General features: G+C 48.0%; 1 protein-coding gene across 12 annotated transcripts in view; it reads left to right on the top strand.

Moving 5' to 3' along the window:
• Nucleotides 1-12,886, top strand: part of LOC146523721 (focadhesin-like) — a 37,463-nt gene that overhangs the window by 14,491 nt on the left and 10,086 nt on the right. For 11 of the 12 annotated variants that reach the window (XM_085153930.1, XM_085153934.1, XM_085153935.1 and 8 more), the window contains 22 exons: nucleotides 376-477; nucleotides 574-701; nucleotides 1,786-1,912; nucleotides 2,027-2,161; nucleotides 3,083-3,133; nucleotides 3,265-3,348; nucleotides 3,571-3,709; nucleotides 5,016-5,204; nucleotides 5,552-5,667; nucleotides 5,768-5,860; nucleotides 6,589-6,677; nucleotides 7,752-7,793; nucleotides 7,885-7,993; nucleotides 8,081-8,197; nucleotides 8,959-9,197; nucleotides 9,274-9,363; nucleotides 9,598-9,745; nucleotides 10,212-10,331; nucleotides 10,408-10,530; nucleotides 10,635-10,712; nucleotides 12,492-12,563; nucleotides 12,678-12,780. In XM_085153930.1, the coding sequence (XP_085010056.1) occupies nucleotides 376-477; nucleotides 574-701; nucleotides 1,786-1,912; nucleotides 2,027-2,161; nucleotides 3,083-3,133; nucleotides 3,265-3,348; nucleotides 3,571-3,709; nucleotides 5,016-5,204; nucleotides 5,552-5,667; nucleotides 5,768-5,860; nucleotides 6,589-6,677; nucleotides 7,752-7,793; nucleotides 7,885-7,993; nucleotides 8,081-8,197; nucleotides 8,959-9,197; nucleotides 9,274-9,363; nucleotides 9,598-9,745; nucleotides 10,212-10,331; nucleotides 10,408-10,530; nucleotides 10,635-10,712; nucleotides 12,492-12,563; nucleotides 12,678-12,780 (2,494 nt within the window). The remainder of the gene's footprint in view (nucleotides 1-375; nucleotides 478-573; nucleotides 702-1,785; nucleotides 1,913-2,026; nucleotides 2,162-3,082; nucleotides 3,134-3,264; nucleotides 3,349-3,570; nucleotides 3,710-5,015; nucleotides 5,205-5,551; nucleotides 5,668-5,767; nucleotides 5,861-6,588; nucleotides 6,678-7,751; nucleotides 7,794-7,884; nucleotides 7,994-8,080; nucleotides 8,198-8,958; nucleotides 9,198-9,273; nucleotides 9,364-9,597; nucleotides 9,746-10,211; nucleotides 10,332-10,407; nucleotides 10,531-10,634; nucleotides 10,713-12,491; nucleotides 12,564-12,677; nucleotides 12,781-12,886) is intronic. The other variant, XM_085153939.1, reaches the window with a different exon arrangement.

The following is a 12,886-nucleotide window of genomic DNA, read 5'->3' as shown; positions in this document are numbered from 1 at the left end:
TTTAAAAACCAGTGACCCGCGTGTCCCAAATACCAGCATGTGAGCACAATCCACCAATAACAGTGAATAACTGAGATGTTCCCCTCTCGATATTTAGCACTTTGACAAAGGAACAAAGAGAAAGTCCCACGTCTTCCACACAGTTTTCTCTGTGTGAACACGGACAGTGTTTCTTGTACCCAGTTTGTAGGAGCTGGGATTGGACCACAGCAGCCTCTGTGTGGGATAGATGCAGTGCTCTGTAGTATAAAGCACTCTGTCAGTGAGCTGGACTCTCCAAACCAGCAGTCATCGTCTAACATCTGCCTTCTTCAGCTGTAACCGTGTGTTTCTCTTGTAAACTTGGCTCTGATCATATGTGCTGTAATATTCCAGCTTTGCTTCCCGATCGTGCTGCACAGTCTGCACATGCTGGCCGGCTCCCCCAAGCTGAGAGCAGTGGGACTGCGCCTCATGACCGCTCTGTGGAAGAAACAGGTTTGCAATAATAACGCATTACTATAAATGTCATATTCACGTGTTCAAAGCTTCTGTTTGTCTTTGATTGTGTGCTGCTTTGGTCATGTCTGTAAGGACCGGGTCTACCCAGAGCTGCAGCGTCTAATGAGCCAGCAGGACAGCAGGGTGGTGCTGGGGAGGGACGCCCAGTGGGAGCAGATCCTGGCCAGGGCCGCCTGTGTCAGGGACATCTGCAGAGAGAGGTGGGTCCTCCCATACTTACAGAAACAGTGGGCACTTCCTACATTCACTGGTTCATTCATTCAGTGGACTTTGCATGCACAGTGCAGACAGTGTGAGCTTCCAACACCAGGACTCTTCATCTTCTCTTCTGATGAGTAATAATCACTGACTGGACTCTTCATAGATGTTTCTGCTCAACAAGCTGATAAAAGTTCAGAAAAATCTTTGTTTTTTCAGTCACATCAACTTTGCTTGTTAAGATAAATGAATGCACTTTGTAGCTTTGCAGTGAATGAAGCCTCAGCTCGACGCTCCACTGAGTCCCTGTTTCTCCAAAAATCAGCAGGAGTCCAGTTTTAAATCTTTCAGAGCAGCTACACGTGACTGAATCCAGAAGGATCAAAGTCTTACAAAGTTCAGTTCAAACAGAGAGACTGAGAGGCAGCTAACTTCCTGTCTCTGCCAGACTATCAAAATAAAAGCATACATTTGAAGCAAAAGAAATCAAACTATTATTATGTCAGTCTGTAAGCATTGCTTCCCATATAATACAACTCTAATCAAGTGAGCCATAACTTCATAGTTTTAACCTTCAACCCAAAAACTATGTTGATCATATAAACTCCACAAACTGCATCCAGGCTCCTGCACACGTCCTTTACATGTTAGCTGTTAGCTAATGCTTGTCAGTGTTTGTGAACTGGCCTTTATGTGTGTTGATGAAATCAAACGATGATTTTATTTGATTATTTCCTTTGTTCTAACCAGCTGGTGCACACTGCTCATCGTCCCGGGGCCTGTTACACCTGCTAACATGTACATGCAGCTTTGTTAGCATTAGTGAAAACCTGGGAAACCCTCTGGATGGATGCTACAGTACAAATTTAGCAAATCATTGAGCTGTTTCTTGTTTTCACAAATGCTTACGTTTGCTTTTATTGTAAAACATTTGCAGCCAGAAGAGTTTGCAATGATAAGAAGCTGTGTTTGCATTTACTTACTTACACGTGTCCTGGCACTTTTAATGCTTTTTAATAAAAATGGTAACAAAATGAGAAGAAACACATTTTCCACTTTGTCCACGCTGATGTGTGTGTTAACCAGGCCTTACCAGCATGCAGGGGACATGGTGGCTGCCATTTCACTCACTTTAAAACAGTGCAACAGACCAGACCTGGCAACCCCGGCTGCTCTCGTCCTGCAGGGACTACAGGAGCTGTGTCGAGCAGAGGTACCTCGTCTGTCTCCATTTGTCTCTTTAAATTCAGGAATCATCTTTTTTCTGCATCATAACTTTTGAATCTTTTCCAAAGTTCTGGTCTTAAAAGAAATGTTTCTTTCTCAGGTGGTGGATATTATCTCAGCATGGAGAACTGTTTGGCCTGAGCTCAGCTGTCACTCACAGCCAGAGGTGGTTCAAGCCATCGCTGAGCTTTTGGCTCTGGTGCCTCAGCTCACAGTTAAATCAGAGCAGTACGAGGTGCGTCGTAACGGTCATGTTCCTCTGTGTTGAGGAGCTAACAGAGTGACACAGGAACTCCACCAGGTTCTGTTTTTCTCTGTGGTTCTGTCTGTAAACAGGACTCTCACCAGCTGTTTGTATCACCTCACTGTAGAGTCACATCTCTACATCACTGTGTTTGGGAGCTAAAGTTAGCACATCAATGTAAAGTTGTGTAGAAGCACAAAGTACAGACGTGTGAGGGTCCAGTCCTCAGAGTCCTGCTCTGCTCGGACTTCACAGTAACTAATAAATGGATCAGCGAGTGTGAGCCTCTTTTTAAAAACAGACGTTTTGCTAATTTGTTGCTCTGGAGGATTCAACACAGCAGCAGAGGCCGTCCCAGCAGATGAATCCTAGACCATGCAGTGCTGCTTGTTGGAAAGCTCTCCTCCTCTCTAACAATGATATGGCAGTACAGCTTAGGTTTGCAAAGTGGCATCTAAACAAACACAAGACCAAAGGCCAAAACCAAACATGGCGTATTAGCACAGGACGCCTGATAGGGATGCTTTTGGGTTGCAGCCACAGGACCTGTGCAGCACCTTGCAGTCACTGAGTCAGACACAAACTTCTCTGCTGTGTGAACTGAAGCTTAGAGAAAATCGCTTCATGCAAAATGCCAAAGATCCAGAGCACAGCAGCAACTTTCATATACATGAAAGCTAATTCTGGGTTTCATTAAGAGCGGCGTCCACCTTCACTGTGTTTAAAGGAAATGTCGTGCAGATCGTGCTTTAGGTCAGTGCAGCGATTTGGCTGAAAGAAAGTCTGCAGAAAACATAAGAAAAGGTTGGAAAACTCTGTTGATTCTAGTGTGTGTGTGTGTGTGTGTGTGTGTGTGTGTGTGTGTGTGTGTGTTAAATGTGCATTAAATTCACTTCTTATTTTTGTCATTAGAAATTAAAAGAAGAGGTGGTCAGCATTCTCTGGACTTATGCTCTGAGCGAGGTCTGTATATACTGTATCCACACACAGCTGACATGATGACTCCTACATGCACAAATATGCTGTGATGTCACATAAGTTTCATCCTCTTGTAGGAAACAGAAACATGTGTCTGCACCTTTGTGTTGTAACAGGATCCAGAGGTGGCCAGCTGTGGCTACAGGGCTTTGGCAGCCTTTCCTGAAACAGATCACACCATCAACCACCTTCCTGAGGCAGTTAAGAGTCCTGCTCCACTCTCATAACAACATCAGAACAGTTTCTAACATATTAGCCAGATCATTTTGCAATGTTTCTTTATTAATTGTCCTCAGACATTAGTCAGGTGTAACTATGAGGCACTAGTTAATGAGGAAGCTGATGTTTCAGTTATTTTAGCGTGTTCAGAAACGTCCCTATACGCCGCCGTGTGTCAGCTCTCTCTTCTCTTTGATTGGAAGGCCCGACCACCTGCAAAGCTCCCTGAAAACGAAGAAGATGAACAGAGTAAAGAAAAGGAGGAAGATGAGAAGGATCTCTCCGTCCCAGACTCATCTTATGTGAAGCTGATGACTCTCACCACCTCGTCTGTTCTTCCAGGTAAACTGGAGCAGCCAACAAACCAACAGGTCGTATCCTGTCGTCCCGACAGAATAAACTGCTTCTAGAGATCCATCCAGGATCTACTCTCGAGACAATGAGTCTGGGACAACAGCGGGACCCGACATAATCCACGTCTACTGTTTAAGAAGCGTTCAGTGATCAGCGGTCTGTAGATATGGGGAATGCTAAAGGCACGAACACAGGACTGAACCGTCCTGGCCATCAAACCACGGCCCGATAACTCGCCTCTCCACGACACAGGAGCTACTGAAGCTGTGGAGGCACATGAGCCAGTACATGAGCAAAACTCTGAAAAGCATTAGAAACAACACAAAAGCTCAGCTGCTGGTTCGTAGGGCTGCTATCGTGTCATTCTGACAGTACAAGAGCACTTAAGACTAGGCAGACCAACCTGACTCTGTGCCCCATTCATGCACACTGACCTGCTTGTTACTGTGCTTCAGTGCACTGATAACATTCATCAGGAACTGTGGGAGACAGTACTGGAGTGTGCAGTGTCCCAGCTTCTGTCTGCAAAGGCTTCAATCCCCAAAGCCAGCTCATCACTAAGAGGTGATGTCATCAAATGTCATCCTGTAGATGACATCAAGCTGTATGGGAGGAGTCAGTGAGATCCACCTGGTGAGGCCAGCAGGATGAAGATCAGTCAGAGCCAAATCCGTGCAGATGCTGAAACAGATGCTGAGAAGCCCGATGAATGGTAGAAAGATCCAGATGCTTAGAGGTGAGCTGTGGTAGGAGGGAGTCTACCACGGCTGCAGACTGTGCAAAGGTGCTACGGACATTTTCCACCACGTAGTAGCAGGATGTAAGATGCAAGCTGGGATAGCATAAACTCAAAGCACAACCAGGAAGCTGTAGTGTATAGAAACACCCGCGCCACATGTGGACTAGAAGCCCCGTCGAGCCGGTAGTAGGAGTAAGGGTCGGGGGTGCTTCAACTTCCAGAGTAGCAGCGACTGGAGAACAAGAACAAAGTGGTCTTAGTGGCAGTAGGAGCGTTAGAGGCTGTAACCCTGAAAGCAGCTTCCAGGAGAGCGCAGTCCTGGGACCGCTAAGATACTTTAGGAACACATGTACGCTGCATGATGTTACAACATTTTTGTTTAGCACAACTGTTCATAACCATCAACATCAGCTGTTTGAGCTGTTTGAGCTGCACAGAAACAGACGTCAGGTGTTTGGTGTGTTTCCTGCTGGAGAGATCGTGGATCTGTCACATCTGCGTGTGATACTGAGTAATGCTGATGATGCATTGATGGTGTTTCTTTTATGTTTCCAGCCTTCGAGCTCTTCTTGACGTCACTGGTGAGGCAGGAGATGAGTCAGATGCCGCGGGGAATCTACTTCTCAGCCCTGAGGGGGGGTAACCTCCGCTCAGACCAGGGTAAAACGGTGGCAGGGATCCCGTCGTTCATGCTCAAGACCTACGAGAAAAACAAGCAGCCTGGGCTGAAGCCAGGACTGGCAGGTGACCCAGTGACACCTCTCATTTAGTTGGTGTCACTGATATCGACTGTGTGGTGTCGTTGAACGTCACTATGAACATGTTGCTGCTTTGCCTTTAAACTCTGTAAAATCTGTCAGTCAGCATATCAAAGTTGTGTTTCTTAAATTGGTGAGGAAGAGAGAATATGTGGAGCTACAGGAAGGGACGTCTTTCTGAGGAGAGGTTTGGAAGATGAAGATATTCTGCAGATTTAATCTGTTTGGTTCTCATAAAGCCAGGACATGGTGGAGATTTCAAACAGTGTGTCTGTACCAACACGTCACTGTTGGAAGCACCATTATAACTCAGCCTCTCTGTCTGTGGTGCAGCTGGGCTGCTTCTGTCGTACAGTCTGTCTGTGCAGACCGATCGTGCTGGGAGACCCATCAGCCGCTTCCTCGTCAGCCGCAGTTACCAGCAGACGCTGACAGCCCTCGTTCATGAAGTACGTGTTGTCTTCTTCCATTGCTTTCTCTCTTGTTCTTTGTCGTGCACGCAGAGCTTGAAAGAGGAACTGTTTCCTTCTTCTGTGTTTTGGTGCACAGGTCAACATCCAGCCCTCTGAGTGGCACCGTGCCCTCCTCCTGCCACAGGCCTGGAGGGGCTTCATGAGCCGAGCTTTCTACGCCGTTATGGAGGTTTGTGCAGGTGTTACAGAAGCAGCACTGAGTGCTTCATAGAAATAAATGGTGTGGACAAAGAATTCAGCAGAGACCTCTGATCTTACAGTAAAGGCCTCTGATCTTACAGTAAAGGCCTCAGAGGCCTCTGATCTTACAGTAAAGGCCTCTGATCTTACAGTAAAGGTCTCTGATCTTACAGTAAAGGTCTCAGAGGCCTCTGATCTTACAGTAAAGGCCTCTGATCTTACAGTAAAGGTCTCAGAGGCCTCTGATCTTACAGTAAAGGCCTCTGATCTTACAGTAAAGGTCTCAGAGACCTCTGATCTTACAGTAAAGGCCTCTGATCTTACAGTAAAGGTCTCAGAGGCCTCTGATCTTACAGTAAAGGCCTCTGAGGCCTCTGATCTTACAGTAAAGGCCTCTGATCTTACAGTAAAGGTCTCAGAGACCTCTGATCTTACAGTAAAGGTCTCTGAGGCCTCTGATCTTACAGTAAAGGCCTCTGATCTTACAGTAAAGACCTCTGATCTTACAGTAAAGGCCTCTGAGGCCTCTGATCTTACAGTAAAGGTCTCAGAGGCCTCTGATCTTACAGTAAAGGCCTCTGATCTTACAGTAAAGGCCTCTGATCTTACAGTAAAGGTCTCAGAGGCCTCTGATCTTACAGTAAAGGCCTCTGATCTTACAGTAAAGGTCTCTGATCTTACAGTAAAGGCCTCTCAGGGTTTGGTTTCTGTTGGCAGGGTCGACGTGCTGAGTTAGAGATGCTCCAGAAACAAGGCAAAGAGGATCCACAGGAGCTGCAGTACAAGCATCACTGTGCCTGGCTGTGGTGAGAACCACACTCATACTTGCTTGTATATGTGTAGACTGTGTGTATATAAATGGTAGTGCTTTTGTACAAGGTCTCTAATCTTACTGTAATGACTGTAGTGTGTGTGTTTCCCTGCTGTGTGGACCAAACTTTACATCAACACTTTGTGGTAACACCTGCACTATGTAGCCAAAATAACTGGTTCTGAACCAGCAACCTCCTGACCAGTAGACGACCTGCTCTCCCTCCTGACCATGAAGAAAGTGAATCATGGTTTTCAGGCCTGTCAGTCACAGGTGTATAAAGTCTGTGGCTCGCTGTCAGGAGCTCAGGAAGTTCCTGGACGTTGTCGTGATCGGAACAAGCATCGTTGGAAAATGTCGTGTTCACGCTTCTGCGTCTCGCAGTCCGATGGAGGAGTCTGGTTCAGCAGTTATCAGGAGACTGATACTCGTCTGACTTTGGTGGTGGAGGGATGATAGTGGGGCTGTTTTTAGAGGTTGGGCTCAGCTACTTAGTTCTGCTGAGAGGAATTCTTAATACTTCCAAATACCAAGACATTTGGGAGGATTTCCTGCTCCCAACATGAACGTGTGCACAGGAAGAACCTGACTGGCCTACAAAGAGTCCTGACTTTGACCCAGCAGAACATCTGTGGGATGAATTGGAGCGGAGACTTATTTAGAAAGCATGGAGGAAGCAAACAATCCACCAAAGAAGACCCAGGACTTTGATCCAGGATTTTAGCTCCTCGGACAAGAACAGGAGGACATTCCTGTCCCAAGGTCCAGTTGAAGACATTTACAGACTGTTACAAAGATGCTACGGCGTCTGTCTCAGCGCTACACCATCAAACTTACGTTCTCCAGACTTAGTTTCCCCTAAAATGTTAGTTTTTCTCAGTTTAAACATACATTTAATCTGTAAATCATCCTGTTTCATTTACATGTGAGACGCCGTCCTGATGTTTTTGTATTACGGTTGTAAATAGACTAAAGTGCTGATGTGCATCACTGCTTTAACAGACACTGGTCACCATCTTCATCACGTTCTTCATCTTTTTAATGTGTTGTTATTATTTTTCTGACACAGGGCCAGAGATCAGCTGGCAGATGTCATCAAAGCTGCTACAAAGTGAGTCCCCTGCTCGCTCTGTTTCATAGGAAACGTTTGGTGAGCAGAGTAACCTGATGTGAGCGCTGTGACTTTCTGTGGGTCGTTTCAGGGACAGTCCTGTTGTTCAGGGAAACGCCATCTTGGCTCTGAGCGGCCTCGCCGCTGTTCTGGCGAAGTATGAGAGCAACCTGCCCACTGATGGTGACGGCAGCCTGGGGGTGAGACGCCGCAGGGTCCTGTTACACAGTGTGTTTGCTATTTCATCATCATAGAGATGCTGAGCTCAGTGCTGTTGGACTCGATAGGCTGGACCAGAGTTCGTGGCCACAGGAAGCTGGTTGACCATGGTGCTGGACACCCTGCTCAGCATCAGCAGCAGCAGCTTCAAGTCCAAAGGACGAGTTTTCCCCTGGTTTCTACACGTGAGTTTCATCAGCTTTTACATAAGAAACCGTGATTGGCAGATGATTCGAGTTCTTTAAGAGTCGTGACAGTGACGTGATGAAACAGAATCAGCTGTTTCTGACCCTCACACTATGAACACTTTACTGACCCTCAAAAGTAAACATGCAGTGATTCACCTGCCCCATAAACCACATGTTATTCTAAATAAACACGAGCTCCGTGTGATTGTCCGTCTGTTAACTGCAGCCTGCTGGCTGCTGTGGTTCAGAGACGCTGATGTGGCTGCTGTAGCTGCAACACCAGCGTGTGTGTCAGATTAACACTGTTGGATTTGTTAGTGTGGAGCAGCTTTTATCACTCTGAGCTCTGAAAGTGTTCATCAGTGTGAGTGAGGGGAGCCGCTGACTGTCTTTAGCACCTGTGCTAACACTTTCAGCACTCGGTGCCTTTCCAGACGTGCAGACGTGCTAGCGGCACTAATGCATCCCCATGGCTTCAGAGATGTTTGAAGCTGCACTTTATCCCGAGCATGCAGTGAACCAAAAACAACTTTATTTTGATGACTTTCTCACAAAAAGAAGCAAAACAAGCCTGAAACATCGCTGCATCGACACGTAAACCAGCTGGAGTGTATTAGCATCAATATTCCAGTAAACGTGGTTCTCACAGCTCAGCGAGTCTTTGCTCTCTAACACATGTTGCTGTTGGCTGCACAGTCGTTGTGAATATAAAGTTGCTTTCTTGCATTGATTACTTTCACCCTGTGCTGCCTCCTCAGCGCTCCTACTCGGGTGAGAACACAGCGAGCACCATAGCGCGCTCCTGTGCGAGCCTCGCCCTGTCGCTGCTCGTCTCCGTGCTCGTGGTGCGGCAGCGGGACGGTCTGACCCACATCCTGTCGGCACTGCGGGCCGGCCTCCCGGGCTCCCCCACCGCAGACGACTCCCAGGCCGTCCAGTTCCACTCCGGGCTCGGTCTCGGCATGGTGCTGTCCACCCTGCTGCACCAGCGCCTCAGGTACAGAGTCTGCAGGAGGAGATTCTGATGTGAACCAACAGCGTAACGCTTACTGACTGCCTGTGTCCTCTGTCAGTGATGAGTCTGCTCAGAAGGATGCTGATCTCCTCTTCGGCCCTCTGGATGCTCTGGAAAGTTCCTCTTTCAACCCCAACCTGGAATACAAGTACGTCCTCTCGTGTTTGCAGAGAGCAAACTGACATCACATGGTTGGTAGGAAGCTGGAAGATTCAGCCGTTACCAAGGCTGCATTTCTGCTGCTCAATAAAAGAGCTCGTTTGGCACATTTACTCTTTTTCAACAGACACATCTGGAAGCATGTTAGGAGTTAATATTCAACAGTGAAACAGGGGTTAGCATATTAAATGTGCTCTTCCATGTTCTCGCCTTCTTTCCTCAGCACTGGCTGTATACTGGGTCTGGGTCTAGTGCTGTCTGCCTTCTGCAGCAGCGGACAGAGGAGTCGACATGTCCGTGTCAGCCTGACACTCGACAAGCTGCTGGCCAACCTGCAAGACTGCAGTGGACGAGGACGCATGGTGCAGGAGGTACAGCAGCCCTGCACACGACTCGCACGCTGACGCCAGAGCCGAGGTCCTGAAGTCTCTGACGCAGGAACAAGTCTGTGATTGTAACTCTGCTCAGACACGTTTGTGACAGAAGAAGCTGAAATAGTCGTTTTGATGAATTATCTACTAAAGACAGTTTCTGCTACATGAACATGAAACAAGAGCTAAAACTTTGAGCCTGATGCTGATGTGTGAACTTTGACCTATGACCTCGAAGCACTAAAATGTGTATCTTATGATGTTTACCGTACGATTGGAACAGATTCGGCTTCTATAAGCTGTGAAAACGTGTCGTCGTGACCTTGTAGAGCAAATAAAAAGTGTGTAACACAGATAAGCTTTGTTTACTGTCCAAGGTGGAGACGCTGCACGGCCAGTGTGGGGTGAAGGTTGAAAACTGTGCCGTATAAAGTTTTCACTGACCTTCACATGTGTGTGTGTGCAGGTGTTGGCGTACTCTGTGGCGTGTGTGAGCGTCTCAGCGTTCAGCGCAGGTCTTATTGACGCCGCCAAGGCCGAGGAGGTCACGGACACGCTGCGCAGCCTGACTGAGGAGAGCCAGCAGGTCAGTAGGAGAGCTGATGGGGTCATTCTGGCTCCAGCAGCTCTTTGTGGTTTCATTGATGACCCTGTGTCCCCAGACCCCGGGCTTCTCCCTGGCTCTGGGGTTAGCGGTCCACGGGCTGTCGGTGTGCGGCCACGGCAAAGCAGAGCACATCCACCCTCACCTGCTCGCAGCCTGGATCAAAATCTTACTGGCTGAGGTACAAAACCTCACTTTCTACATCTCAGCCTAAATGTTCATGTAAACGATGTCCAATCAGGTGAAAGGATGTTTGGGGTCCCAGCGCTGACCTTTGTGTTACAGGGCTGTCCCACCATGCAGCGGCTGGCTGCTGTCAACGGGCTGGTGGCGTTGGTGGGATCAGAGAGTTACCTCGTTCAGGTAAGACGCTGCAGCTTCATGTTATCACCTGCTGTTGTGTTTCTGAGGATGTCTTTGTTTCGTGGTTTCAAGCATGTGGAGCCATAGATGATCGAGCTCATGTGACCCTGTAAGGTTTGAGGAATCACCATGGTTACCATAGGAACACACTGGCAAACCCAGTATTTAAAAAGATGTGATGGATGCAGATCTGTGTCTTCTGTGCAGCCATGTGAAGCGTCCCCGTGTTCATAAAGAGATGCAAACACACCTTTAGTTGAATGAATGAATGAATGAATGAATGAATGCTTTATTGGCCATATGCAGGTTGCCCCGCAGAGGAATGGGACCCCCCCCCCCCCCCCCCCCCCCCCGACTTACACACATAACAAAGACATCACATGGGGATACAGTCGGAGATCGGCAGCGTTACAGAGAAAACACTGAAAAAAGTACACAACAATGGGAAAGTACAAGAGGAAAAAAAGAGACCTCTACTCATGCTGGGCACCTATGGGAGGACAGCATGAGAACAGGAAACAAAAAAACTCCTCTGCACAGAGAGCACATAAGTGTCCACAGTACAACATTGGAGCACGTGACCACAGGGTTGGGTAGGGGGTGAGGAGTAATCCGAAGGAAACACAGCAGTCATCCTGCACAGCGCTACCATTCCAGCGCGACACCCAGACCCGCCGTCTTCCCCCACAGGAAACAAGCATCGAAGGCGTTTGGAGAGGGAGGGGGATGAGTGCGTGCTTATCAGTATAAGTGTATGTGTGTGTTTGTGTCCAGAGTTCAGCTGAGACAGTGTCCTCCGCTCTTTCTAAGTAAACAGTCTGCCAACCAACCCAGGTGGGCTTGGGATGGGAAGAACAGTCATCACACAGTCATCATCAGGGAGTTGTTGTTGTTGCACCAGCCTTGGGCCCACAGCTGGCGCCGTGGTTTCCACATGTTGAATTTATAGATTTTTCTGTTATACGAGCAGCTCAGGAGAATTTAAAGCTGATTCATTAACACTCGGACGCTGGTCTCTCGATCTCCCGTTGGAGAGCCGTGAGCCTCCCCATGATGGTATCAAACTTCTGTTCCGTGGTGTTGTCATTCTTTTGATTCTGAGACCTCACAACTGCAGTGACCCGTTCTGTGATGTGATCCAACTTTCGCTCAAGGTTGTCATTTTGAGCAGGGCCCTCTCTGATGTATCCCACCATACGCTCAATGGTGTTGTTTTGAGTCTTCACAGCAGCTGTAAGCGTCTCCAAGGTGTTAACCATGCTGCGTTCGTTCTGAGAAGTCATGCCTCGTCCCATCGCTTCGATTCCAGCGGGCAGCCTTGGGGGGGTTTGAACAGCCGGTTCCGCTCTCTCAATTCTCCGATAAGTCAGGGCCAAGCCAGCTCCGATCAGCAAGAACCCTGTTATCATGGTTCCGAATAGGTAGATATCTTCAGCGTCCTCGATCGACAGTCCCGCCAGGCACATGACCCTCCATGTCTGCCACCCGTCCATCGTGTAACCGGCAGGGAAAGCCCCTCCAGGGCACTCGGGCTCTCCCGAGCCCAGACTTCTCGTTGAGAAAAGGGTGTAAATAGCATTCAGAGACCAGTTGATCAAATCCATAATTCTCTTTTAGGTTTTAGAGAACAGACTGTGAGAGACTGTTCGAGGGAAAGTAATACACATGAGACAAGACAAGGACACAAGAGGTTAAGCAGGGAAGATAAGGGGAAGGAGGAGAGGAGAAAAAAGTGCAGCTGAAGTTAGCGACAGTGATGCTGATTCTCCTCTGATGCAGCTGAAGAGCGAGACGGAGCTCGTGTCCAAGCAGCAGAACAGGCTGAATGAAGTTATTCGGGCCGTCACACAGGTAAGAGTTTACTTATCACATATTACTTTACTCTGATTACTACACACGATACTCTCCCCTCTGCTCGCTCCTCAGAGCGTCTGTTTCAGCCACTTGTCGGCTCTTTGGTTGCAGATCATCACGTTCTCTGGAGCCATCGGTTTGCAGTCCAACAGCGCCTGTTTGCTGGGACATTTGCACCTGGCCCACATGTCCAGCAGTCACAGTCACACAGCAGGTAACACAGGAGTCAGTGGGCGGAGCAGAGCTGGATGCAGCGTCAGTAACACTTTAAATTCATTTCTCATAAAGTTTCAGCTCTTAGAGAATCAGGTACACACACA

This window comes from Neolamprologus multifasciatus, chromosome 3 (genome assembly GCF_963576455.1).
Source record: "Neolamprologus multifasciatus chromosome 3, fNeoMul1.2, whole genome shotgun sequence".
In the NCBI taxonomy this organism is placed as follows: domain Eukaryota; kingdom Metazoa; phylum Chordata; class Actinopteri; order Cichliformes; family Cichlidae; genus Neolamprologus; species Neolamprologus multifasciatus.
Note: the sequence above shows the minus strand (reverse complement) of the source record. Positions and strands in the feature narration are given on the sequence as shown.